The sequence below is a fragment of the Natator depressus genome, chromosome 6 (genome assembly GCF_965152275.1).
Source record: "Natator depressus isolate rNatDep1 chromosome 6, rNatDep2.hap1, whole genome shotgun sequence".
In the NCBI taxonomy this organism is placed as follows: Eukaryota; Metazoa; Chordata; order Testudines; family Cheloniidae; genus Natator; species Natator depressus.
This window is the reverse complement of record NC_134239.1, coordinates 10,764,006-10,791,997: the sequence shown is the minus strand read 5'-3', so window position 1 is coordinate 10,791,997 and position 27,992 is coordinate 10,764,006. Positions and strand designations below refer to the sequence as shown.

Sequence of the window (27,992 nt, the reverse complement as noted above, 5' to 3'; positions counted from 1 at the left end):
TTTTCCCTCAGAAATGTATGTTCTGTCATGTCCAACCCTTTCCCAGGCAGTCGAGAAACGCTAAACTTGTTATTCCTTTAAAGGGAATAACATACACCAGCTTATTTCCATAAACAAAGTTACTCTGACACTTTATTTAAACACACTGGGTTAGATGAAACCATGAATCAAGTTTATTAACGACAAAGAGAGATTTTAAGTGAGTACAAGCAATGAGGCATAACAGTCAGAAATGGTTACAAGAATAATAAAAATAAAACACTGTCTTGTGCCTACTTGAGCTATATTAGATTAGATTACTGACCAATCAATTTAGGTCAGGACCCCTCCTCTAGAGTCCAATCGCTGTTTCCTTTGTCTTCTCAGATGCAGAGAATGAGATGGGCAGGGGGAGGGAAGAGTGGTGTCTTGGGGTGTTTGCCCCTCCTTTTTATACTTTCTGTTCCTCTTTGGAAAGCATTTGCAGGTAAGACCAAGAGACAGGTGGACTGGTTAAGGAAGGAGACTTCATGGTATTTCTTTGCTAAAATGAAGATCTATTTGTCCCTGCCCTCCTTTTCTTGCCAAAGAATGGCTGCTTGACAGGTAATGACCCATCAGTGGTTCTCAACCTTTCCAGACTACTGTACCCCTTTCAGCAGTCTGATTTGTCACTAGAAAGTGACCCTCTTAAACTGTGTAACGTTAATAGCACAAGTTTCACCTCACTTAAAAACGTTAATATGCCCAAGTTTTACCTCACTTTAAAACGATACGCTTAGAAAATCAGACATAAAAATACAAAAGTGTCCCATCACACTAGTACTGAAAAAATGCTTGTTAGGGGGCTTATTCCTTCACCCACTTACTTCCCTGGTCCTTCTCGCATGAACAGAGAGCAACAATACCCGAAGTCCAAAGGTGCAAACAATTCGATGTTTATTGGGGTGAACTTCCAGCAAGCATGATTCCAGTTTCCTTCCTTAGTATCCTCCTTCCCAGCTCTGACACCACAGAGCCTTACACCTGTGTCCTTGTTCCCATTCCTGCCCTTAGCCAAACATGATTCCAATTTCCTTACCCCCATTCCCTGTTCCCATCACCCACACCCACCCACTCACTCACTTCCTCACTGACTACAGATTATATAGTAAAACTTGAGTTCTGCTTAGCTATACCTTAACCAATCATTTTCCTGAAATTTAACTCACCAATCCTAACATATTGTAACATGATTATGTAACCAATTATATCCCACCACCTTAATTAGTTTACACCCAGCAAAATTAATTATACAGCAGACAGGAACAATCACAGAACCAGACAGAGATTATACAGACAAACAATAGCAAAGTAGGAACTATAATGACAAAACAATACAGAAGTGAGGATTTCACATCCCAGCTATTGATAAGTGAGTTCTTGCCGGACAGGATGCTATCAAACTAAGTTTCCTTTTACATTTTCTAGGCACTTCCCTTTCTCTGGAGGTGATAGGAATACAATCCTGTCCTGATAGTGCCTAACAGCCCAATAGCACCTTCTTTCAATGTGACTGGTTTGGAATGTGAGGATGTGACTGTTCACTTCCCAGCTTATGGCTGCCTCTGCTGCTTAGCCAAAGGCCTTAGCCTAAGCACAGGGCCTCAGACTGTCACAGTAAGAGAAGGCCCTTACACCAGCAGACAGTGATTTTGATTCTTTCTTTTATACCTCTAGAACTAGCCAAGTGATAAGAATACACCTAAATTCTTAAAGTACAGGCCTTTGCAGACAGGCCTGAATATCTTTATCCTAACAATGCTTATTTTCTCATTTTTACCACATAATGATAAAATAAATCAACTTCAGTATATATATTGTACTTATATTTCAGTGTATTATAGAGCGGTATAAACTAGTCATTGTCAGTATGAAAGTTTAGTTTGTACTGACTTTGCAAGTGCTTTTTATGTAGCCTGTTGTAAAACTAGACCACTATCTAGAGGAGATGGTGTACCCCTGGTGTACCCCCTCAGCATACTGTACTAATAGACTGTGCAGGAGTGTAACAACATATTCAGGAAACAGAAGGGTGCAGCTGCAGACTTGGGAGTCCCGCAGTCATGGGCGCTGGCATCCGTGGTGGGTTCTAGACCAGACGTACGGGCATTAGGAAGCACGGACACGGTAGTCCAGCTGCCTGGTCAGCTGGCATCACGGGAGGCTAGTAACCCCAATACCAGAGCCATGGGGGAGGCAGCAAAGAGGGACGGGACCCTTCTGCCTCTTTCCAAGGGGAGGTGAGGACCTCTCTCGGCTGGAGAGGGCTCTCACCAAGGTGGGATACAATCCCTGGGGTTCCATGATGGAGCTTCAGAGAAGTGTGCATTCTTGGCAGGATTCGTTGCACCTATAAACCGAGTATGAAAAGCAGAATGGTAAAAACCTAGCGGCAGCTGTGGGATCAATTTGGACTGCAGCAACTATGTGGTTGTGATGGGTGCACCCCATGAGGCTTTAAGGGGATATGATTATAAATGATTTATGACATAAGTGGAATATGTTTTATGCTACATATGCCATGTAACATATCTCTGTAAAGGTTTTGATCTACTGAATATATTCATCCTATTTGTATGCATGTGTCATTTTTGTGTTCAAAGTTATGAATACTGGCTATGTACTTGGTTAATTTTAAATAGCCTCAGTGAAGCAGTTGGTCAGCTGCCTAAGCAAAGACTATTCTCAGTAAGTGCTCAATCAAGAACCAATTAAGCCAACAATGAACTTGGAGACACCAATCCACATCTGAGCTTTCCCAGGAATGTGGCTTGGCTGGTAAGGAACTCAATCTTGCAGGGACATGTGACTCCAAAACTCCATTTTGCAACTGGATTCTACATCGGTCCTGCTTTGAGCAGAGGGTTGGACTAGATGACCTCCTGAGGTCCCTTCCAACCCTGATATTCTATGATTCTATGATGGGGGAAGGAGAGGTGTCCACCCACAGGAGAAAGTCTATTTAAACCCCTGGGAGACCCCTCCATTTTGTCTTCAGCTGGCTTAAGGGATAGCCTCTCCACCCCCAAGGATACCTGAAAGAAACTGGAACAAGGGACAATAACTATAGGGGGTGTGAGTGACTGCTAGACCCAGGCTAGAAGGAGTCCAGTCTGTACAAGGAAGCTTACTGGTAGGGTTTTTATCTATATTCAGTTTTTATCACTGTATTAGAGATGGATTTGCATGTTTTGTTTTATTTTATTTGGTAAGTCACTTTGTTCTGTCGGTCACTACTTTGAACCACTTAAATCCTACTTTCTGTACTTATTAAAATCACTTTTTACTTCTTAATTAACCTGCAGTACGTCTTAGTACCTGGGGGAAGAGGGGGCAAACAGCTGTGCATAGCTCTCTATCAGTGTTATAGAGGGCGAACAATCTATGAGTTTTCCCTGTTTAAGCTTTATACAAGGTAAAACGGATTTATTTAGGGTTTGGACCCCATTGGGAGTTGGGTATCTGAGTGTCAAAGGCAGGAACACTTCTCAACTGGCTTTCATTTAAGCCTGCAGCTTTGAGGCACGTATTTCAGGCCCTGGGTCTGTGCTGGCGCAGACTGGCGTGTCTGGCTCAGTAAGACAGGATGCTGACATCCTAAGCTGGCGGAGAAAGCAGGGGCAGAAGTAGTCTTGGCACATCAGGTGGCAGCCCCAAAGGGGGTTCTGTGATACCAACCCCTCACAATAATCACAGTAGTTTCAATTATTTTGATAATTTATTTCAAGCCACCTATTAGCATCTATGTTCGAAACAATACAAACAAAAAAAGATTGAGAAAGTGATTTTTCACAAAGAGATTTGTTACTAGACCTTTTAACAGAGAACTTTGAGTAATAATTCATGAAAACTACAATATAGAAATGTATTTCCCGCACCCCTCAGAAGCAGTGCAAAGACTTGGGAGAGCCAGGGGTAATGAAGGAGCGGAGGGAGAGGGAAGTAATTACTGGGAAGGAGCCTGGAGTGAACTTTGAGAGTTGTTGGGTGTGGGTGGGAGAAGTATGGAAGAGGGGGATTTGGGGGGAGGGGGAAGAGTGATTGATAGAGAGTTGCGAAGCCTCCCGTATGGAACCCTGGCTCACCCTTGGCCTCTCCCATTGAGTAAGGCACATCTGCCCTCTCTCCCCATGTGTCCCTGCATCCCCCCATCCTTGTGTGTCCCTGCCCCCCCTTCCACTCCTATGTGTCCCTGCATCCCCACTTGCATTCCACCCCTGGATCACTGTTACCTCACTAGCTCCAGTGAGACCCCAGGAGCCCTGTATGCTCCATTCTGTCCATCTCCCCCATACTCCTTGCCTCCACACCTGACCCCACTGTGAAGGATCCTCTCACCCCCTCCCCCTCAGGGGCTGGCTGCTCCAGCTGTAAGCCAGCTGCCCTCTCTTCTGGTGCCACAGGAGTCCCTAGTAGGAAAAAGGTGTAATTGCAGAATAAAATCAATTATTTTGGAGTGAAAAATAATATGTGGAGCACATGAATTTTGTGCTTGCGCAGTGGTGCAGAATTCCTCCGTGAGTATCACATGTGAAGTGACATAACACATGTAATCATTGACGGGTATGGCAAAATCAAGCCCTGGCACAGAGGTGCGTAGAGCTGTTTGTGTTCTTTCCTCAACTGTTCTCTCCTGTTAGCCATGCCCACAGACTACGCAAATGAGTCAAATCCCTGTATATGTCTCTGGGATGAACTACTCTCCAAGGACGGAGCCATCCAGGAGTGGAAAGAGACTTTCCATAGAGATTGTTCGAACTTCTAGATGGAAATTTCTGCTAGGGATGTAAATACTGTTTTAAAAGTTAACCGTTTAAACAAGTAAAATATGTCATTTAAAGGGTTAACCATTTAAGCGGCAGCGCCATTTAACAGAAATGGTATAAAATGTCCCATGTTGTTCAGTACGTCGCTTCCTCAAGTCAAAATGTCTGCATGAAGGAGATGTGAGTGGACCAGCATCAGGGAGAACACCACCTGCTCGGTAATAACTTGAGTTGGTTGCTGACAAGCACCCTATTAACTCTGTCTGTTCTAGTCCGGTCTTGGGCAACCACTGAGAAATCCATGCAGAGAACAGGTGTCTGGCTGTCACAGCACCTTGAGTAAAAAACTTGAATGAACTCCCTCTCCGTCTCTAGAACCAGTCACTGCAACGGTGAAGCTGAGCTAGAGAAGTCACCTCCATGCCAGCTCCAATGGATATGTAGAAAAAAATCATTTTGCATATTTACATATTGGTTAATGAACCATATTTACATACTGGATAATAAACTGACAACATGGTTGTGTTAAGCTAACTGCTTCGTATGTGAGTTAACATCCTCTGGGCGACTAAAATGTGTGAGGCGCAGAGGCGACTGGCAGGGCCGTCCCTAGCTATTCTGGGGCCCTATGCAGCCCGCTCACAGGGCGGGGTGTGTGGGGACCCAGGTCTCCATGATGTGGGGGGACAGCTGGCTTGGAAGTCAGGGGGGGAACATTAGAATCTTAAAAGACCTATTGGTTTTCCTAGGAGTCCATCCATAGAATTATAGAATATCAGGGTTGGAAGAGACCTCAGGAGGTCATCTAGTCCAACCTTCTGCTCAAAGCAGGACCAATCCCCAACTAACTCATGCCAGCCACGACTTTGTCAAGCCTGACCTTAAAAACCTCTAAGGAAGGAGATCCCACCACCTCCCTAGGTAACCCATTCTAGTGCTTCATCACCCTCCTAGTGAAAAAGTTTTTCCTAATATCCAACCTAACCTCCCGCTCTACAACTTGAGACCGTTACTCCTTGTACTCTCATCTGCTACCACTGAGAATAGTCTAGATCCATCCTCTTTGGAACCCCCTTTCAGCTAGTTAAAAGCAGCTATCAAATCCCGACTCATTCTTCTCTTCTGTAGACTAAACAATCCCAGTTCCCTCAGCCTCTCCTCCAGCCCCCTAATCATTTTTGTTGCCCTCCGCTGGACTCTTTCCAATTTATCCACATCCTTCTTGCGGTGCGGGGCCCAAAACTGGACAAAGTACTCCAGATGAGACCTCACCAATGCCGAATAGAGGGGAATGATCACGTCCCTCGATCTGCTGGAAATGCCCCTATTTATACAACCCCAAATGCCGTTAGCCTTCTTAGCAACAAGGGCACACTGTTGACTCGTATCCAGCGTCTCGTCCATTGTAACCCCTAGGTCCTTTTCTGCAGAACTGCTGCCTAACTATTCGGTCCCTCGTCTGTAGCAGCACATGGGATTCTTCCATCCTAAGTGCAGGACTCTGCACTTATCCTTGTTGAACCTCATCAGATTTCTTTTGGCCCAATCCTCTAATTTGTCTAGGGCCCTCTGTATCCCATCCCTACCCTCCAGGGTATCCACCACCCCTCCCAGTTTAGTGTCATCTGCAAACTTGCTGAGGGTGCAATCCACGCCCTCCTCCAGATCATTAATGAAGATATTGAACAAAACCGGCCCCAGGACCGACCCTTGGGGCACGCCGCTCGATATCGGCTGCCAACTAGACATGGAGCCATTGATCACTATCCGTTGAGCCTGACAATCTAGTCAGCTTTCTAGCCACCTTATAGTCCATTCATCCAGCCCATACTTCTTTAACTTGCTGGCAAGAATACTGTGGGAGACTGTATCAAAAGCTTTGCTAAAGTCAAGGAATAACATGTCCACTGCTTTCCCCGATCCACAGAGCCAGTTATCTTGTCACAGAAGGCAATTAGGTTAGTCAGGCATAACTTGCCCTTGGTGAATCCATGCTGACTGGTCCTGATCACTTTCCTCTTCTTTAAGTGCTTCAGAATTGATGAAACCATGAATGAAGTTTATTAATGACAAAGAGAGATTTTAAGTGAGTACAGCAATGAGGCATAACAGTCAGAAATGGTTACAAGAATAATAAAAATAAAATGCTGTCTAGTGCCTACTTGAACTATGTTAGATTAAAAAGACAAGGAGTACTTGTGGCACCTTAGAGACTAACCAATTTATTTGAGCATAAGCTTTCATGAGCTACAGCTCACTTCATCGGATGCATACTGCGGAAAGTGTAGAAGATCTTTTTATACACACAAAGCATGAAAAAATACTCCCCCCACCCCACTCTCCTGCTGGTAATAGCTTATCTAAAGTGACCACTCTCCTTACAATGTGTATGATAATCAAGGTGGGCCATTTCCAGCACAAATCCAGGGTGTAACAAGAACGTCTGGGGGGCAGGGGGGTAGGAAAAAACAAGGGGAAATAGGTTACCTTGTATAATGACTTAGCCACTCCCAGTCTCTATCTGGACCCATGGAAAAGAAGCCCTTGAGGAATTCCACCATGATTTCAACAATTTCCATCCCACCATCAACCTCAGCCTGGTCCAGTCCACACAAGAGATCCACTTCCTGGACACTACAGTGCTAATAAACGATGGTCACATAAACACCACCCTATACCGGAAACCTACTGACCGCTATTCCTACCTACATGCCTCCAGCTTTCACCCTGACCACACCACACGATCCATTGTCTACAGCCAAGCTCTGCGATACAACCGCATTTGCTCCAACCTCTCAGACAGAGACAAACACCTACAAGATCTCTATCAAGCATTCTTACAACTACAATACCCACCTGCGGAAGTGAAGAAACAGATTGATAGAGCCAGAAGAGTTCCCAGAAGTCACCTACTACAGGACAGGCCTAACAAAGAAAATAACAGAACGCTACTAGCCGTCACCTTCAGCCCCCAACTAAAACCCCTCCAACGCATTATCAAGGATCTACAACCTATCCTGAAGGATGACCCAACACTCTCACAAATCTTGGGAGACAGGCCAGTCCTTGCCTACAGACAGCCCCCCAACCTGAAGCGAATACTCACCAGCAACCACATACCACACAACAGAACCACTAACCCAGGAACCTATCCTTGCAACAAAGCCCGTTGCCAACTGTGCCCACATATCTATTCAGGGGACACCATCACAGGGCCTAATCACATCAGCCACACTATCAGAGGCTCGTTCACCTGAACATCCACCAATGTGATATATGCCATCATGTGCCAGCAACGCCCCTCTGCCATGTACATTGGTCAAACTGGACAGTCTCTACGTAAAAGAATAAATGGACACAAATCAGATGTCAAGAATTATAACATTCATAAACCAGTCGGAGACCACTTCAATCTCTCTGGTCACGCGATTACAGACATGAAAGTTGCGATATTACAACAGAAAAACTTCAAAACCAGACTCCAGCGAGAGACTGCTGAATTGGAATTCATTTACAAATTGGATACAATTAACTTAGGTTACCTTGCATAATGACTTAGCCACTCCGAGTCTCTATTCAAGCCTATTTCCCCTTGTTTTTTCCTACCCCCCCCCCCCTCAGACGTTCTTGTTAAACCCTGGATTTGTGCTGGAAATGGCCCACCTTGATTATCATGCTGGAGGCATGTAGGTAGGAATAGCGGTCAGTAGGTTTCCGGTACTGCTGATTTGGAATTCATTTGCAAATTGGATACAATTAACTTAGGCTTGAATAGAGACTGGGAGTGGCTAAGTCATTATGCAAGGTAACCTATTTCCCCTTGTTTTTTCCTACTCCCGCACCCCCTCCAGACGTTCTTGTTAAACCCTGGATTTGTGCTGGAAATGGCCCACCTTGATTATCATACACATTGTAAGGAGAGTGATCACTTTAGATAAGCTATTACCAGCAGGAGAGTGGGGTGGGGGGAAGGTATTTTTTCATGCTTTGTGTGTATAAAAAGATCTTCTACACTTTCCACAGTATGCATCCAATGAAGTGAGCTGTAGCTCACGAAAGCTTACGCTCAAATAAATTGGTTAGTCTCTAAGGTGCCACAAGTACTCCTTTTCTTTTTGCGAATACAGACTAACACGGCTCTTACTCTGAAACCTATGTTAGATTAGATTACTGACCAAACAAATGAGGCCTCTGCTCTGATCCAGTCTGACTTAAGTCACAGGGAATAGCCAGTGGCTCTCAACCTTTCCGGACTACTGTACCCCTTTCAGCAGTGTGATTTCTTTTGCGTATGCCAAAGTTTCACCTCACTTAAAAACCACTTGCTTACGACATCAGACATAAAAATACAAAAGTCTCCCAGCACACTAGTACTGACAAAATGCTTACTTCGTCATTTTTATCATATAATTATGAATCAACTGCAATATAAATATTGTACTTATATTTCAGTGTATAGTATATAGAGTGGTATAAACAAGTCATTGTCAGTATGAAAGTTTAGTTTGTACTGACTTTGCGAGTGCTTTTTGTATCCTGTTGTAAAACTAGGCCACTCTCTAGATGAGATGGTGTACTGCCTGGTGTACCCCCTCAGCATACCCCCAGGGGTATCTGTACCCCTGGTTGAGAACCATTGACCTCAGTGATTTGCTCAAGGTCAGAGAGGGACCAAGTGGCAGAACTAGGAATAGAAACCACGAGTCCTGTAGTCCAGCCCAGCACCATAACTACAAACCCAGCCTCTCTCCTTCATTCAAGGCTGCGAACGCCCCCTGTTAAGAGTTTGAATATATTTGTATCTTGTAATTTTATAGTGTTTTTAATGAGGTTTTATAATGTTATCCCCTCATAATCACTAAAATGGTGATTATCCAGTATGGAGTCAGACATTTAATACGGCATCTCTTTGCCACAAGCAACAAGACTCCATCTTGTTTCAGCTGGGGGGTGGTGGTTTTGCACCCTTTTTGAACTTTGGCAGGAAAGGGCAGCTAACAGTCCACTCTGAACTGGTTCTGTAACTGACAGTTTACCTCAGGTCTTCCCGTCACAGAACCGTTAAAAGGAACTGCGTGACGTCACCACAATGCTGTCTGTCACAGAGGCAGCCGATCGCAGTGGCGTTAGCACGGTCCTCAGATCACGAGTCAGCAAATCCTGAAAGACAGCTCATCCTCATCCATCCCATCCACGTACCTGCCGCATCCAGGGTGACACCTGTAACACCTTGGCAAGGTCGGGGCTGACCCAGAGAATTCAAAAAGGCTGCAGCCCATGAGCCCGGCTGACAGGACGCAGCTACGAACCTTCCCTTGATGGCCACCTCAGCGGATGCTTTCGTCAAGACCATGCTCTGGCATTGCTCAGTGATGTTTGCAGGTTGGTGTTGAAATCAGGGTTGGTCCCCCTGCTGCAATGCAGAGATGGAGTGTCACAAGGGAGATACAGCTGGGACCCCACTCGAGGGCAATGCTGACTGTGAGCCCCCTCTGCTTCAACCCACCACGATCCACTCCCCTCCCAGAGCCTGGGATAGAATCAAGGTGTCCTGTCACTGAGCCCTCTGCTATAACCCACCATCCCCTTGCAGAGCGGAGATGGGACCCCGGAGTCTTGAGGCCCCTGGTGATCCTCCCTGCCCCAAACTACCTGTTCCAGGGCCCTTCCCCTCTTCAGCCATCGTTAGCTGTTATCTGGGAAGCTGGCAGGGCTCTGCAGCACTCCCTCTGGCTGGGGTTGTGTCACACAGACACAGGATCCATCCCTTCCTCCCCATACCTTTGTGGGCAAAGTGCAGGAGCATGACAAGCTTCTGGAAGAGCGGGTTGTGCTTGGCGTCCCGTGGGCCCTTGATGTTGTCACCGGCGGGGGTGGCACCTGAGGTGTGCAGGGCCCGGCACAATGAGCGGGGGGCAGGGGCAGCTGCTTCAGCGCCAGCACCGAGGCCAGAACACGCCATCTGTATGGGGCACCTGCCCTCCCCATGGCACTGGGCAGTGATATGGGTGTGAACTCCTGAAACACACATACACACTACAGCCACGTGTGAGCTCCTGTAACGCTCATAAACACACCACCCTCCTCTAACTCACACACAGTTGTCGTTTAACACACACATTACAGGGGATCACACCCCAGGCTGTGATCCCCTATAAGTAACACACACACCAACATCACACAGCCTAGCAACAAACACAGCACACATCCAGAGCCTTGTCTTACTGTGACATACACACACTCCACAGTCACATTGTGATCTATAAAAAACTCACGTTACACAGCCTTCCTGTACCCCTCAGACCCACACACAGCCTGGGGGTTGATCTCTTCAAATGCACACACCAACCTCACGCAGCCAAGCAGGAACCACAGCCCGACCCGTGTGTTACTGTGACACTCCCACGCTGCACAGCCTGGCCGAGGCCCTCTTGTACCCACTAGTCCCCGCTCCCCTCCCAGAGCCGGGAGAGAACCCAGGAGTCCGGGCTCCGGGCTCCCAGCTCCGCACGGCACAGCGGGGCCCCGCGCACAGCCCAGGGGCGGGGACCGGGCTGCCCCGTTACGGGCTCCTGCCGCCCGGGGAACACGTGTCGCGAGCGCCCCCAGCGGCCGGACTCGGGACCCAGGCGTCCGGGGGCGGGGGGCTGGGCCGGAGGGTCGCTGCGCTAGGGCCTCCCCCGGCTGCTGGAGCTGGCGGCGCAGGCGCTGGGGCCGGGAGGGGAGCGGGCGGGAGGCGGCCCCGGGGAGGCACCAGCCGCGGGGCGGGAAGTCGCTGCCCGGGCGGAGGAAGCGGCCGGGGCCGGAGCCGAGCCCGGCGATGGCTGCAGCGGGGCCGGCGCAGGTAGGACGCGGGGCGGGGACTCCCCGGCCGGGCACTGGCTGGTCCCGGCTGGGGCCGAGGGGGGCCGGGGCCGGGTCCCTCCCGCGCTAGTGACCCCGGGGCTGGGGGCTGCCGCAGCCGGAGCGCTGGGGCCGGGGAGCGGCGCTGGGGGCCCCGGGCCGGGCGGACACGCGGAGCCGGGCCGAGGAGCCCCGAGGCGGCCGAGCCGGGGCCGGGAGCGGGGCCGAGCACAGGCCTGGGGCGGAGGCGGGGACTCCGGCCGGGGGAGGAGCCTGGTCCCTGCCTTGGGATTCGGGCCCTTCCCAGCGCCCCGCCCCAGAGCCCCCTGGGGAGCCGAGGGCGACTCCTGTCCCCGGCCAGCAGGGCCCGAGTCCCCGGGGGGCTGTGCGGGGGGGTCTCCCTGGGTCACAGCTGCTGGGCTGGGGGTTCCCCGGGGGCCGCTGCCCTCGAACCCGCGTCCCCTGCTGAGAGCCCGGGCTGGGGCTGGAGCGGAGGGTGCTGAGTGTGTAACGCTTGTGCCAGCAGCTGCGGGTGGCGTTTGAGGACGTGGCTCTGTATTTCAGCCGGGAGGAGTGGGAGCTCTTGTCCCGGCCAGAGAAGCATCTGTACCGGGACCAGATGCTGAGGAATTACCGGGCCCTCGTTTCCTTGGGTAAGGACCAATTTATCTCTACTCATAGCTGTCAAATGTCTGGGTTCCCTTGACGCCACCCCTGGCATGTGCCACCCCATGGCTGAGTAGTGTCAAATGACAGCCTCTTTCAGTTCGGCTTCCTGTTGAAGAACTCAGGGCTACAGAGCCTGGGGCTAATCTTAGTTGTAACTTGTTTACTTGCATTACCTACCTCACCTCAGTCGTGGTACAGGGCTGGTTCCAAACAGCACATGAGCAAATAAGGGAGGAAGAAAACTCTTCTTCTGCTTGTTACAGCTCCCCACCTCCCCAAAAAGAATGAACATCATAAACTTAACAACCGTGGAGTTGACCAATACTTGCATTCTAAGCAAAAGAACTGATAAGTCTGTGTAACGGTGACACCTGGTGACACCTGCCGTGTCTAAGTCCCCAAAGCAAATTGAGACGGGTCATAGACATTGCTGCTTCAGAGTATGAACTGAACTTCCCTGTTGGGAGACAGGAAGAAATTTCCTCTAAGGAAGGCTTATGTCATTACTCTCCTGCTTGGGATCTCCTGCGCTTTCCTCTCAAGCATCATCCGAGATTGGGGCCCCATCATGCCAGGTGCTGTGCAGACACACCTTGACTGAGATTGGGGTCCTGTTGTGCTGTTTAGCTGTTAGCACTCAAGAAAGAGAACTCGGAGTCATGGTGGATAGTTCTCTGAAAACATCCACTCAATGTGCAGCGGCAGTCAAAAAAGCAAACAGAATGTTGGGAATCATTAAGAAAGGGATAGATAATAAGACAGAAAATATCATTTTACCGCTCTATAAATCCATGGGACGCCCATATCTTCAATACTATATGCAGATGTGGTCGCCCCATCTCAAAAAAGATATATTAGTATTGGAAAAGGATCAGAAAAAGGCAACAAAAATGATTAGGGGTATGGAACGGCTTCCGTATGAGCAGAGATTAATAAGACTGGGACTTTTCAGCTTGGAAAAGAGACAGCTAAGGGGAGACTGAGGTCTATAAAATCATGACTGGTAGAGAAAGTAGGTAAGGAAGTGTTATTTACTACTTCTCATAACACAAGAACTAGGGGTCACGAAATCAAATGAGTAGGCAGCAGGTTTAAAACAAATAAAAGGAAGTATTTCTTCACACAATGCACAGTCAACCTGTGGAAGTCCTTGTCAGAGACTGTTGTGGAGGCCAAGACTATAATGGGGTTCAAAAAAGAAGCAGATACATTCATGGTGGATAGGTCCATCAATGGCTATTAGCCAGGATGGGCAGGGATGGTGTCCCTCGCCTCTGTTTCCCAGAAGCTGTGAATGTGAATCCAGGAAATGGATCACTTGATGATTACCTGTTCTGTTCATTCCTTCTGGGGCACCTGGCACTGGCCACTGTCAGAAGCCAGGATACTGGGCTAGATGGACCTTTGGTCTGACCCAGTAGGGCCATTGTTTGGTCTGCACCAACATATAAATGAGTCCCTGTCCCCAAAACTTCAGTAATAAAACTGATTCTTTCCCCCCAAACAGGCTATTCAGGTTCCACACCAGATTTAATCCACAGAATTGAGGTAGAGGAGGCAGAGCTCTGGATCCGGGATGCCGAGGACTCCAGGGAAAGCTCGGGGCCTGAGAGCCCCTCCCAAGGTGAGTCATCATAACCCAGTCTGTGGCGGTTCAATGACAAGACGGGACACAGCTTTTAGCAAGCTAGCGGCTGGTCTGCTAACAGGCTTCTGCCTGTCAGCTTTCCACCTTCCCCTTTATTCTCTCTCCCCCCCTGCGCATTACATTCTCCAACAGATAAAAGGAATACACTGGCTTTGTTTAACATTCTTATTTACCAATTTCTATCTACCGCATTCCTTGCTCTCGGGCCTTGAGCCCAGTCCTGAGAGGCTTCCCACGGTTCATGTCATTTGGGCGAGATTCCAAGGTTGATGCCCTTGAGAGGAGCTGTGTGTGCAGAGATCCAGCACAACACTCCGGGTGTGCCCTGAATGTTGCCAAGCGTATGAACCTTGTATGAATCCTACACCCAGTCCCTTCTGATTTACATACCTGCTAGCGGAGGGCTCCTTCATGTAGAAGGCAAAGGCCAAGTGAGATGCACTGGCTGGGAGCAGAAGGGAACAAATGGAGACTGGGAATTAGGGGCCAGTGTTTATCTGGGAGGGGAATGAACCACTGGGAGAGCTCCTCACTGGAAGTCTGTCAGTGGAAATGGGGTGTGACTTTCTCAAAGCTTTGTTCTTGTTGAGCCAGGAGGTAGGAATCACGGGGAGGAGATTCTTTGGCTGGGATAGGCAGGAAGCCAGGCTGGATGGGCACAATGAGCCTGTCTGGCCTTGATATCTGAATCCTGGAAATCTTAGAAACATAGAATTAGAAGGCACCTCAGTAAGTCATCTAGTCCAGTCAGTCCCCTGCACTGAAGCAGGACTAAGTATTATGGAGTCCATGCCTGACATGGTCTTAAAAACTTCCCATGATGGAGATTTCACAACCTCTCCAGGTAATTTGTTCCAGTGCTTAACTACCCTTACAGTTTGGAAGTTTTTCCTAATGTCCAACCTAAATCTCCCTTGCTGCAATTTAAGCCCATTACTTCTTGTCCTGGCCACAGTGGATAAGAACAACAATTTATCACCCTTCTCTTTGTAACAACCCTTTACGTTCTTGAAGACTGTTATCAAATCCTTTCTCCCCCTCCCCCGCCCCCGGCCGTCTTCCCTTCTCCAGACTAAACAAACCCAATTTTTTTCAATCTTACCTCGTAGGTCATGTTTTCTAGACCTTTAGTAATTCTTGTTGCTCTCCTCTGACCCTATCCAGCTTGTCTACATCGTTTCTGAAGTGTGAGGCCCAGAACTGGACACAGTATTCCAGTTGAGGATTCACTTTGTTGACTCACTTAGTTTGTGATCCACTATAACCTCCAATGGTTTTCTGCAGTACTCCTTCCTAGGCAATCATTTCAATTCCGACCATTTCTCCATTTTGTCAAGATCATTTTAAATTCTAGTCCTGTCCTCTAAAGGGCTTGCAACCCCTCCCCAGCTTTGAATCATCCATAAACTTTATGAGTGCACTCTCCATGCCATTGTCTAAATCATTAATGAAGATACGGAATAGAACCGGACCCAGGACAGATCCCTTTGGGATGCCACTCAAGATGCCCTTTCAGCTCATTAGAGAACGATAAGAACCACTCTCTCGGTGCAGTTTTCCAACCAGTTGCGAACCCACCTTACAGTAGCTTTGCCTCGGCTATATTTCTCTAGTTTATTTATGGGAAGGTCATGTAAGACGGTATCAAAAGCCTCACTAAATTTGAGATGTGACATCTATTGCGTCCGCCCAGTCCAAAGCTTGTTACCCGTCAAAGAAGGATGTTAGGTTAGTTTGACATAATTTGTTATTGACAAATCCATGCTGACTGCTAGTTATTACTTTATGTCCTTCTAGGTGCTCACAAGTAGAATGTTTGATTACTTGGTGTATAACTCCCTGAGTTGTCCTTATCCCGTTTCTGTACCTAGGTACTATATTTGCCCTTTTCCCATCCTCAGGTCTCTCAACCATCCTCCACACATTGTTAGAGATAATCACTAATGGCTCAGAGATCTCGTCATCCAGTTCCTTAAGTATTCTAGGATGTATTTCATCAGTCCCTGCCAACTTGAAGACCTCTAACTTGTCTAAGTAATTCATAACTATTTTCCTTGCCTATTTCAGGCGCAGATCCTACCCCATTGACACTGATGTTGACTGTGTTAGTCAGCTGATCACAGCTAACTTTTTTGGTGAAAACTGAAACAAAAGAGGCATTTAACTGTTCGGCCATTGCTGCGTTTTCTCTTATTCTCTTTCCCTCCATTTAGGAATGGGCCTAGGCTGTCCTTGTTTAACTCTGCCTTCCCATGTATTTGTAAAATGCTTTGTTTTTTCTCTTTATATTACTGCCTAGTTTAATTCGCTTTTTTGCCTTGGCCTTTCTAATTTTGTTCCTACATGCTTGTGGGTTTGTTTGGGTTTTTTTTTTGTTTGGATTTTTTTTAATATTCATCCTTTGTAATTTGACCTAGTTTCCACTTCTTGTATGACTCTTGTTTTGAGTTTCCGGTCATTGAAGATCTCCTGGTTAAGCCAGGGAGTCTTACTATCATACTTCCCATCTTTCCTACTCATTGGATATCTGTGATCTACGATGGGACCTAAAAATGATGGGACCTCAAAGCTGTGACAGAAATGGATCAGAGATGGGGAGGTGATTATTAGGGGGCTTATTCCTTCACCCCCTTACTTTCCTGGTCCTTCTCGCATGAACAGAGAGCAACAATACCCGAAGTCCAAAGGTGCAAACAATTCGATGTTTATTGGGGTGAACTTCCAGCAACCATGATTCCAGTTTCCTTCCTTAGTGTCCCCCTTCCCAGCTCTGACACCACACAGCCTTACACCTGTGTCCCTCTTCCCATTCCTGCCCTTAGCCAAACATGATTCCAGTTTCCCCATCCCCATTCCCTGTTCCCATTTCCCCCTTTAGCAAAACATTATTTCAGTTTCCTTACCCCCATTCCCTGTTCCCGTTTCCCCCCACCCACTTCCTGATTGACTGCAGACTATACAGTAAAACTTGAGTTCTGCTTAGCTATACCTAAACCAATCATTTTCCTGAAATTTAACTCACCAATCCTAACATATTGTAACATGATTATGTAACCAATTATATCCCACCACCTTAATTAGTTTACACCCAGCAAAATTCATTATACAGCAGACAGAAACAATCACAGAACCAGACAGAGATTATACAGACAAACAATAGCAAAGTGGGAACTATAATGACAAAACAATACAGAAGTGAGGATTTCACATCCCAGCTATTGATAAGTGAGTTCTTGCCAGACAGGATGCTATCAAACTAAGTTTCCTTTTACATCTTCTAGGCACTTCCCTTTCTCTGGAGGTGATAGGCATTATCAGAACAGGATTGTATTCCTAACAGCCCAATAGCACCTTCTTTCAATGTGACTAGTTTGGAATGGGAGGATGTGACCGGTCGCTTCCCAGCTTATGGCTGCCTCTGCTGCTTAGCCAAAGGCCTTAGCCTAAGAACAGGGCCTCAGACTGTCACAGTAAGAGAAGGCCCTTACACTGGCAGACAGTGATTTTGATTCTTTCTTTTATACCTCTAACTAGCCAAGTGGTAAAAATACACCTAAATTCTTAGAGTATAGGCCTTTACAGACAGGCCTGAATATCTATATCCTAACAGTGATGAACTTGGAAGAGATGTGGGGTGGTGGATGTGATGGGTTGGATCACAGAAACCCCCTTGGGGTTGCCAACTGATGTGCCAAGGCTACTTCTGAACCTGCTTTCCCTGCCCTGGCAGCTTGGGACTTCAGTGCCCTGCCTGGTTTGAGCCAGACCCGCTAGCCTGCTGCAAACCCAGACCCAGGTCTGAACCACCCCCCCAACAGCTATAGGCTTAAACTGAAAGCAGCTTAAGAAGTGTTCCTGTCAAGAGTCCATACCACCATTAATGGTCCACACTTTGCATAATTACAATAGGCCCTCAGAGTTATATATTATATTTCTAGTTTCAGATACAAGAATGAGACATTCATACAAATAGGATAAACACATTCAGTAGATTATAAGCTTTGTAATGATACCTTACAATGAGACCTTTTGCATGAAGCATGCCTCAGTTACATTATAGTCACACTCATTAGCATATTGTTATAAAATCATATAGAGTGCAATGTCACAGTGGATTTGAGAGATGCTGAGGGAAAGAGAGAGGTCTCTGTGGTGGGGGAGCATATGGGGACTGCATTTCCCTAGTGGGTAGGACTTTGCAGCAGGATTCAAAACATCTTGTTTTGGTTCTAGAAGTGAGTCACTGTAACTCCCCCATGCCTCAGTTACCCCACCTGTGTAACGGAGAGGGCACTGGGGCTGTGAGGATAAAATATGTGTGTGTCAGTGGATCTGGCACTGGGGGGCAGACAAGCACCTGGGTAGAAAGACACTCCTACTGGTCCATAGACCACAACACCTTCTTCTAGGCTTTCCGCACCTCAGAAAATCATACCGAGCCGGGGGCATCCTAGACATTTTTCAGATGGGCTTCATGCCTCTGCCCCTCCTGACTCAAGTTGTGTGCGCTGGTGTTCTCTGGCCCTGGGCACCTGGATCCAGACATAGCTCAGACAGGCAAAAACCTGCTCGCAGCCTGGGAGAACATCCCCGAGTCACTGGCCCTTGGCAGAGAAGGCGCTGTCCTCTCCAGGTTCCCACCCCACCCCCTCTCTGCCACTTCACATCACGCGTGACCTCTCAGACTGGAGAAACATGTCCCCAGCGAGCAAGGAGAAAGCTGGGAATGACTCAGGGCAGGATCAGTCATGTACGATGAGTGCGGAGGACGCCATTTTGTAGAGCAGGTCTCCAGTATTTGCAGCGTTTCACTGTAATGCTCTAAAACTGCCCCACGTGCCAGGCAGCTGCTGCTGGGGGCACGAACGCACATGGGAGCCAGAGGAAATTATCCTGTGTAGCACGACTTGGAGTATCCTGGTGTATGGGCTAGGTGTGAGGGAGAGGGGGTGGGATGGCCTTTGTCACATCCCCCTTTCCTCCTGCTCTCTCAGTGGCACAAAATCATTGTCACTTACATTGCTTCAGTGTCAATGCTTAGCACAGCCCTCAGCCTTAACATGGTCTGTGACAGTCTGTAGATCAAAGGCCTGCTGGGTGGCAGCCGTTCACCCCTTCCAGCTCAGCAGTGTCACTGATTGTCTTGTGACACAATACAGACCTGTTTTTCAGGTTACATCACACAAACCCTGACTGAGTGGTCATCCCCTCAAACCTCCCCCCAACCCTCTTGAGGTTTTAGTTTAGTTTTGCACAAAGAGTGAAACAGGCTCAGGGTAGATGACATCTTTAGAAGGAATTCCTTGAAAAGGACTCACTCCTGCACAGGAATAAGCTACGCTGATGTAAGCAGCTTTACACCAGTCTCAATGTGTCCACGAGGGGATTGTAGATCCTAAACTGGTTTCAAACTAATATAGTTTAAACAGAGCAAATACTGGGGAACAAGAGACGTACTGTCGCCTGTTTTACAGCACAGAACCAGCAACGTGTAAATAAACCCCTCTGATGGAAATAAAACCAAAATCAGTGAAAACAAAACCCGGATCCTGTGTGTTAGCACTTAGTTCTGGATGAGGGCCCCGTTGTGCCAGACGCTGCCTGTATCCTGGGCAGGCTACAATTTAAGCATCGAACAAGACCCAAGAGGTGCATGGCGCACGTGGGAGCAGGTGCTAGGTGCTGCACAAACAGCATAGGGTAGAACCACCCTGAGTCAGGCTGCAGATTTGTGTCAGCATTTCCTATCGGAAATTACGGAGCAGTTGTAGTAAATTTAGTAAAAGTCACAGGTCACTAAATGTACTGTGACCGCTCCATGATTTTTCACAAAACCTGCCCTCCTCCTCGCCCTGCCCAGGAACCCTCCAATACTGCAACCCTAACCGCAGGCTGATGCAGAGGCGTTGAGGCAGGCTGGAGAAGATATGAGTGGCAAGTCCATTCACTGAACTTTGCCCCACCTCCCCCACCATCATGACTGGGGGCGGGGGCAAATCTGAGCGGCACTGTAAGTCCGCAGGCCAGGTCTCAGTACCCAGAGCGAGGCTTTGGGTCCAGCCCTGTGGGACAGGAGCCACCATTGCTGGGTGAGGCACCCATCCAAAAAACAGTCACAGACAAATGGGGAAATCGCTCCATCCTTGAAATTTTTCCTTCCTTGACAAACCTGTAGCCTTAACTATGAGCTAACACTGGGATTGCCTCTGCTCTCTCCAGCAGGGCTCGGGATACTGGGGGGACCGAGGACACCGTCTGAGTGTGGGGAGAGCGCGGCAGGAACGCAGGATCCCACAGCCCACAAAAGGATCCATGCACAGGACGCAGTCCGTCCCCCGAATAAACTCAGCCAGAGACTCCCCATGGGCCGGTGTCCCTATCGCTGCGCTGACTGTGGCAAGAGCTTCAGACAGTCCTCAATCCTGAGAATACACTGGTTTACGCACACTGGGGAGCGGCCGCACCACTGCTCTGACTGCGGGAAGAGCTTTGCACAGAGCTCACACCTGAGAACGCACCAGCGCACGCACACCGGGGAGCTACCGCACCGCTGTGCTGACTGCGGGAAGGGCTTTGCAGAGAGCTCAAGCCTGAGAGCGCACCAGCGCACGCACACCGGGGAGCGACCGTACCGCTGTGCTGACTGCGGGAAGAGGTTTTTCCGGAGCTCACACCTGAGAAGACACCAGCGCATGCACACCGGGGAGCGACCGCACCGCTGTGCTGACTGCGGGAAGAGGTTTTTCCGGAGCTCAAACCTGAGAACACACCAGCGCACGCACACCGGGGAGCGACCATACCGCTGTGCTGACTGCGGGAAGGGCTTTGCACGGAATTCGAGCCTGAGAGCACACCAGTGCACGCACACCGGGGAGCGACCGTACCGCTGTGCTGACTGCGGGAAGAGGTTTTCACAGAGCTCACACCTGAGAAGACACCAGAGCACGCACACCGGGGAGCGACCGCACCGCTGTGCTGACTGCGGGAAGAGGTTTTCACGGAGCTCACACCTGAGAAGACACCAAAGCACGCACACCGGGGAGCGACCGCACCACTGTGCTGACTGCGGGAAGGGCTTTGCACAGAGCTCAAAACTGAGAATACACCAGCGCACACATCAAGGAGCAGCCGCACCATTGTAACGAGTCTAGTAAGAACTTCAACAGAACCAATGCACTGATCAAGCACCAGTGCACGCACACTCCCGGGGAGGACATTCCGATGCATTGGCTGAAGCAGGAACTTTGCACGGGCCTCCTCCTTGCTATCACATCGGTTCATTCACAGCCGAGAGCGGCCATACAGCTGTGCTGTCTGGGGCAAGCACTTTGCTAGATTGGCCAACCTCTCAGCACCCGGTCATGCACCCCAATGCCCTTCTGCCACCTGCAGGGCCTCAAGGGCTTCTGGCAGTCAGTGGGCCTGACACAGCTCCAGCAGATGCAGATCAGGACATAGTCCTGTCCCCAGGATGCCCAGCAGAGAGATGGGGGGGAGGGGGACAGGGAAGGGGACTTGGCTTAGCAGTGTGTGGAAGAGCAGACAGGTGGAGTGTATTTAGAGCAGATGGTCACAGCCTACTGCATTAGATGGGATCCAACCCGGTCTCTCTCTTTCTGTCCTACACTCACTCCCCCTCTCCCCCTCCCCCCGTCTCAATGGGACAAAGCTAGGAACTTCCCCCATACATCTACCTTGGTTCCAGCCAGAGGATTACTCTTGGATGACATCTAGAGGTGGGATTTGCAGTCCTGTCTCAGCATGGATTGGGCTGAAGGGCAGGACAACCTAGTGCAGGGGTGGGCAAACTTTTTGGCCCGAGGGCCACATCGGTGTGCAAAGCTGTATGGAGGGCTGGGTAGGGAAGTCTGTGCCTCCCTAAACATCCGGGCCCCCGCCCCTGAGGGCCCCTCTCAGAACCCCCAACCCATCCAGTGCCCCCTGCTTCTTGTCCCTTGACAGTCTCCTCCCAGGACCCCCCACCCCAACTGCCCCCCCGGGACTCCACCCCCATCCAACCCCAGCTGCTCCCTTTCCCCTGACTGCACTGACCCCATCCACACCCCCAGCCCCTCACAGGCTCCCCAGGACTCCCATGCCTGTCCAACCCCCCCACCCCGTTCCTCGTCCCCTGACCGCTCCCAGAACCTCTGCCCCATCCAACCCACCTGCTCCCTGCTCCCTTACCATGCCGCTCAGAGCAGCAGGACTAGCAACCGCACCGCCCGGCCGGAGCCAGCCATGCTGCCCATGCAGCTGCGGGGGAAGGGGGACAGGGGGGGAGGGGCCGGGGGCTAGCCTCCCTGACCGGGGGGCTCAAGGGCCGGGCAGGACGGTCCCGCGGGCCAGATGTGGCCCACAGGCTGTAGTTTGCCCACTTCTGACCGAGTGTGTGTGATTGAAAAAAGACTCAGGAACTGCTCATGCCGTCTATTCTAAATAGAAATTTAACAAAGAAGAATTATGTACCTAATCTGTAACAGAGGTCTGTCTAACCCAGTGTTTCTTTCCTATTAAAGAAGCTGATGCATTCACACAGCATGTGGAGAAGTCAATGTAAACAGTGTAACCAGTCAAAATGTTCTCGGGCCCAACTGCCCATGAGGCCTGATGAACTGTGTGACTGGCAGGTGCACAGAGAGAGTTTCCCATTTATTTGTTTTCCCCCTGCCTTATTTGTCTGACTAGAGTCAGTTCTTGAGGCAACTCTGCCCCAAAAACTGACTCTAGTCAGACAAATAAGGCAGGGGGAAAACACTGCTGCTGCAACAGCTCCCCCAAAAGAATGAACATCGTAAATTTAACAACTGTACAACTGAACAATGCAAAAGAACTGGAATGTCTGTGTCACGGTGACACCTGCCATGATACGTTGTGGCCGATTTGCCTTAATGACATACCTGAAACATTTCAACCATTGTAAGATGGCAAAGGAGCAAAGTTCCCTTCTTCCAAAGTCTTCCCCATGATTCTCCATACAATTTTGCAACCCCGATGTGGCCCTCTGGCCAAAAAGTTTGCCCAGCCCTGTGTCAGCAGAATGGGATATTTCTCTGGAACATCTAGAGTTAACCTCAGCAAGGCTTTAAACTCGGCCCCCACTGCAAAGTGAGAAGGGTTGTAAAAGCTGCCGATTCAGAGTACAAGTGAGAGACAGGAAGAAATCTCCAATAAGGAAAATTAATTTCATTACTCTCCTTCTTGGGATCGCTTGTACTTTCCTCTGTTTCAGATTGGACAGATTGGTGTCCTGTCATTCCAGATGCTGTGCCAACATATTAATGAGTCCCTGCGCCCAAAACTTTAGTAATAAAGCTTTCCCCCCAAACAGGCTCTTCAGGTTCCAAACCGGACTTAATCCACTGGATCGAGCTAGGGGAGGCAGAACTCCGGATCCGGGATGCCGAGGGCTCTCATTGGGAGCTACAGCAGCACATCATTATTGGGCACCCCAGGTTACCGGGCAGGCGGTGACATGCCCCCCCCACCTCTCCTTACTAGTTTGGATTACACCCTGGATTGTGATTGTCTCATTGGACAGTGAGAATGGACACAGCTCATATCCTGGTTGGATGTTCCAAGATTCTGCCATGAGTATGGGTCATTTCCTGATTGGCCCAGGCCAGCTTTGCCCAGCAGCATGACCAGGCTGCACCATCCAACAGAAATGGTATAAAATATCCCATGTTGTTCGGCATGTCGCTTCCTCAAGTCAAAATGTCTGTACGAAGGAGACGTGAGTGGGACCAGCATCGCCTGGCCATAGAGAACACCGCCTGCAGGGTAACAATTTTATTCTGGTTGCTGACAAGCACCCTACTAACTCCCTGTTTTAAAGTCTGGTCTTGGACAACCGCTGAGAAATCCACCCAGAGAACAGGCGTCTGGCTGGCACAGCACCTTGAGTGAATCGCCTGAATGAACTCCCTCTCCGTCTCTAGAACCAGCCACTGCAACGGTGAAGCTGAGCTAGAGAAGTCACCTCCATGCCAGCTCCAACAGATATGTAAAAAAAAAAGTCATTTTGCTGTATATTGGTTAATGAACCATATTTACACACTGGTTAATGAATTGACAGCGTGGTTGTGTTAAGTGAACTGCTTCATATCTGAGTTAACACCCTCTGGGCGACTAAAATGTCTGATGTGCAGAGGCGACTGGTAACAGCTGGCAGTGGTGAGGGGCACAATGTAAAGGCTCTGGTGGTGTGCTGCAGGTTCAGGGCAGGTACTCAAGCGACAAAGGAGTTTTGATTTCTAGACCTACTTTTCATGTCATTGGGTCGGGTTGCCGCCCCCACCCTTCAGGGTGCCACCTGATACACTTTGGGTACCACTGAGCCTGCCTGCTCCACCAGCCTGGGCTCCCTTACCCTGTCCTGCTGAGCCAGGCCCTCCAGCCTCTTTCAGCACGCACACAGGTAGGGCTGCACCCAGCTGCAGAGAGACACCGACACTGAAACCAGCACTGCAGGGGAAGGCTTCAACTAAGGAATTGCTCAGCACTCAAGTGCACAACCCCTCTGGAGTGTAAACCCAAACTTACATCGTCGTGCACTGCATAGAGAACTATACGGCATAAGCTCATGAAATTCGTCCCCTTCCTCAGCGTGGAGGAAGTAGTGTGGTTTTAGCGAAAACGAACCCAAGTTTATTAACTACAAAAGATCGATGTTAGTGACTATAAGAGAGAGCAAAGAGATCAAAACAGATTACCGATCAACTAAAACAAACATGCAAGATAAACTCAATACGCTAAAGAAACCAGTTATCAGCATCAATTTCTCACAGCATCTTGGGCAGGGATTCACTGAAAACCAAACACTGATTATGTCGCTCCCCTGCCTTAAATAGGTTTCACATATGGCCAGAATCCCTTGTTTTCCAGGGTGATTCTATCCCCAGTCAGTGGAAAAGTATTAATTTTATCATGGAGTTCAGTATCTGGCGACGTGATCATATGACCCTGCAGCCACAACTCAAAGTCTGTTTGCTGGGTCCACTGGAAGGCTTTCCCGGAAGGTGGGATATTGGAATCTTAAAAGACGTATTGTTTTTCCTCGTAGCCCATCCAGACTGATTGCATTGTCTGGTGGGCGTTCCCCGGTGAAAACCCACTTGTAATTGATTCATAATCAATACTCCTAACTACAGATACCAAAATGAAACATGGTTACAAATAGGATAATCACATCCAGTAATCATAAACTTTCCAGTGAGACCTCACATAACCCATCTTGCATAAAATACATCTCAGTTATGCTATGAAGAATATGGAGCGCAGTGTCACAGTCATGTTTTACGAAACTATGCCATAGCACACATGAAGCAGCTCTGGGTTGCACTGATGTACTGTATCAATTTGAAGGACAGAGATATTTGCAAACTAAACCTTTGATATGATCTTTTGGGGCTCTTGTGATAATATCAGCACCCAATAATTATGTCAGGAATCAGTTCTAATTTAACCATATACAATTATTTCCCCTCTGCATTTGAATCCGCTCTCTCTGCTGGATTTACAAGGAAAGCTTGGCTCTCCTGGGCATCACAAGTATCAGAAATCTCATGCTAACCCTTCTGGGGACTATGACGTCTCTCTCCTGGTATCTGTAGGTTCACAGAATGCTGAACGTGGGGCGTCAGTAGCAAAGCTGGAAAAAGAGGTATCGTGCTAGGAGGAGAAGGGTTTGAAAGAATTTTTGGAATGTTAATTAAAACAGATTTCTGTGCTCAATCTCCTGTGCCCAGCCCAGTGAGCAGAGACGTTCCAGTCACCTATCTGAGCTTGCCTTCAATTCCATTTTCTCTTTACAGTTCACTTTTAACTAGAGATAGACCCCAAACTAGGACACAGAATCCAGACCACTCAGAAACATGAGGAAAATCAGATTTAGGTGCAGATTTCGACTTCACAGCTCAGGTTTCTTTTTATGATGGCTCATTTCAGAACTCAAATCCCAACACTCTTGTGAAGTGACTTGAGTTTGGATCTGAAGATTAGGAGTTTGAATTTGGATCAAAGCTTCACAACTGACCCACTTGTGCTATTAATGTTACAAAGTTGAATAGTCGCAAAAAGAAAAGGAGTACTTGTGGCACCTCAGAGACTAACAAATTTATTAGAGCATAAGCTTTCGTGAGCTACAGCTCACTTCATTGGATGCAGCCGATGAAGTGAGCTGTAGCTCAAGAAAACTTTTATGCTCTAACAAATTTGTTAGTCTCTAAGGTGCCACAAGTACTCTTAGATTAGATTAGATTACTGAACAAACAAATTAGCCCTCCGCTCTGATCCAGTCTGGCTATTCCCTATGACGTAAATCAGTGGCTCTCCACCTTTCCGGAATACTGTACCCCTTTCAGCACTCTGATTTCTTTTGCGTATGTCAAAGTTTCTCCTTACTTAAAAACCACTTGCTTACAAAATCAGACATAAAAATACCAAAGTCTCCCAGCACACTAGTACTGACAAAATGCTGACTTCCTCCTTCTTTCCATATAATTATAAAATAAATCAATTGCAATATAAATATTGTACTTGTATTTCAGTGTATAGTATATAGAGTGGTATAAACAAGTCATTGTCAGTATGAAAGTTTAGTTTGTACTGACTTTGCGAGTGTTTTTTGTTAGCTGTTGTAAAACTAGGCCACTCTCTAGATGAGATGGTGTACCCCCTGTTGTACCCCCTCAGCATACCCCCAGGGGTATCTGTACCCCTGGTTGAGAACCACTGACTGAGTGATATGCCCAAGGGACATCAGAGAGGGACCAAGTGGCAGAACTAGGAATAGAAACCACGAGTCCTGTAGTCCAGGCCAGCACCATAATTACAAGCCCAGCCTTGCTCATTCATTCAAGGCTCCAAACGCCCCGTTTTAATATATTTGTATCTTGTGATTTTATAGCGTTTTTAATGAGGTTTTATGATGTTATCCCCTCATAATCACTAAAATGGTGATTATCCAATATGAAGTCGGACACTTAATATGGTGTCTCTTTGCCACAAACGACTCCATCTTGTTTCAACTGGGTGGTGGTGGTTTTGCACCTTTTTGAACTTTGGTGGGAAAGGGCAGCTAACAGGCCACAATGAACTGGTTCTGTAACTGACAGTCTACCTCAGGTTTTCCTGTCACAGAACCGTTAAAAGGAACTGTGTGACGTCACCACAATGCTCTGTGTCACAGAGGCAGCCGAGCGCAGTGGCGTTCGCACGGTCCTCAGATCACGAATCAGCGAATCCTGAGAGACAACTCATCCTCATCCATCCCATCCACGTACCTGCTGCATCCAGGGTTCCTGGCCGTACCCCTGCTGTTGGCTCCAAGTCCAGCTACAGCACGATCCAGCGTTCCTCCCTTCGGGCCGTCACCAGGTCTGGGGGCAGTAGGTCCTGGGTCCGACGCACTCCAACACCCAGCCTGTCCAGAGAAAGCATCTGACAGCAGCAGGACTTTAGGGGATTTTATCATTTTAGTTTGCTTCAAGCTCCTTGTATTGTGATCCCAGTTTGCTTAGGTTTTATGACAGTTGTGTTTCCTTTTCCCTTTTTCCCCAGTTATTGTAAACCAACCTTCATACACTTACCTTTTGTTAACATAAGGATGGCCATACTGGGTCACCAAAGGTCCATCCAGCCCAGTATCCCGTCTACCGACAGTGGCCAATGCCAGGTGCCCCAGAGGGAGTGAACCTAACAGGTGATCAAGTGATCTCTCTCTGGCCATCCATCTCCACCCTCTGACAAACAGAGGCTAGGGAGACCATTCCTTATCCATCCTGGCTAATAGCCATTAATGGACTTAATTTCCATGAATGTATCCAGTTCTCTTTTAAACCCTGTTATAGTCCTAGCCTTCATAATCTCCTCAGGCAAGGAGTTCCACAGGTTGACTGCGCGCTGTGTGAAAAACTTACTTTTCTTTGTTTTAAACTTGCTGCCCATTAATTTCACTTGGTTGCCCCTAGTTTTTATATTATGGGAAGAAGTGAATAACTTTTTCTTATTCACTTTCTCTACACCATTCATAATTTTATATA

At 48.3% G+C, this 27,992-nt stretch overlaps 1 protein-coding gene and 1 long non-coding RNA gene across 3 annotated transcripts in view; one reads left to right on the top strand and one right to left on the bottom strand.

Moving 5' to 3' along the window:
• Positions 1-15: 15 nt before the first annotated feature.
• LOC141988605 (uncharacterized) lies at positions 16-11,382 on the bottom strand. Of its 2 annotated transcripts, XR_012639775.1 has the most exons (4): positions 10,569-11,382; positions 9,987-10,200; positions 6,766-6,817; positions 16-2,371 (listed from the first exon to the last, which is right to left on the bottom strand). It is a non-coding gene; the product is annotated as an uncharacterized LOC141988605 (long non-coding RNA). The 2 variants fall into 2 exon arrangements; XR_012639774.1 differs by lacking the exon at positions 16-2,371 and having other exon boundaries at positions 4,306-6,817.
• A 2,429-nt stretch (positions 11,383-13,811) lies between these two features.
• Positions 13,812-27,992, top strand: part of LOC141989676 (uncharacterized) — a 34,956-nt gene continuing 20,775 nt past the window's right edge. The window contains 2 exon segments of the mRNA XM_074956610.1: positions 13,812-13,923; positions 20,167-21,085. Of these exon segments, the coding sequence (XP_074812711.1) occupies positions 20,310-21,085 (776 nt within the window). The 5' untranslated portion in view covers positions 13,812-13,923; positions 20,167-20,309.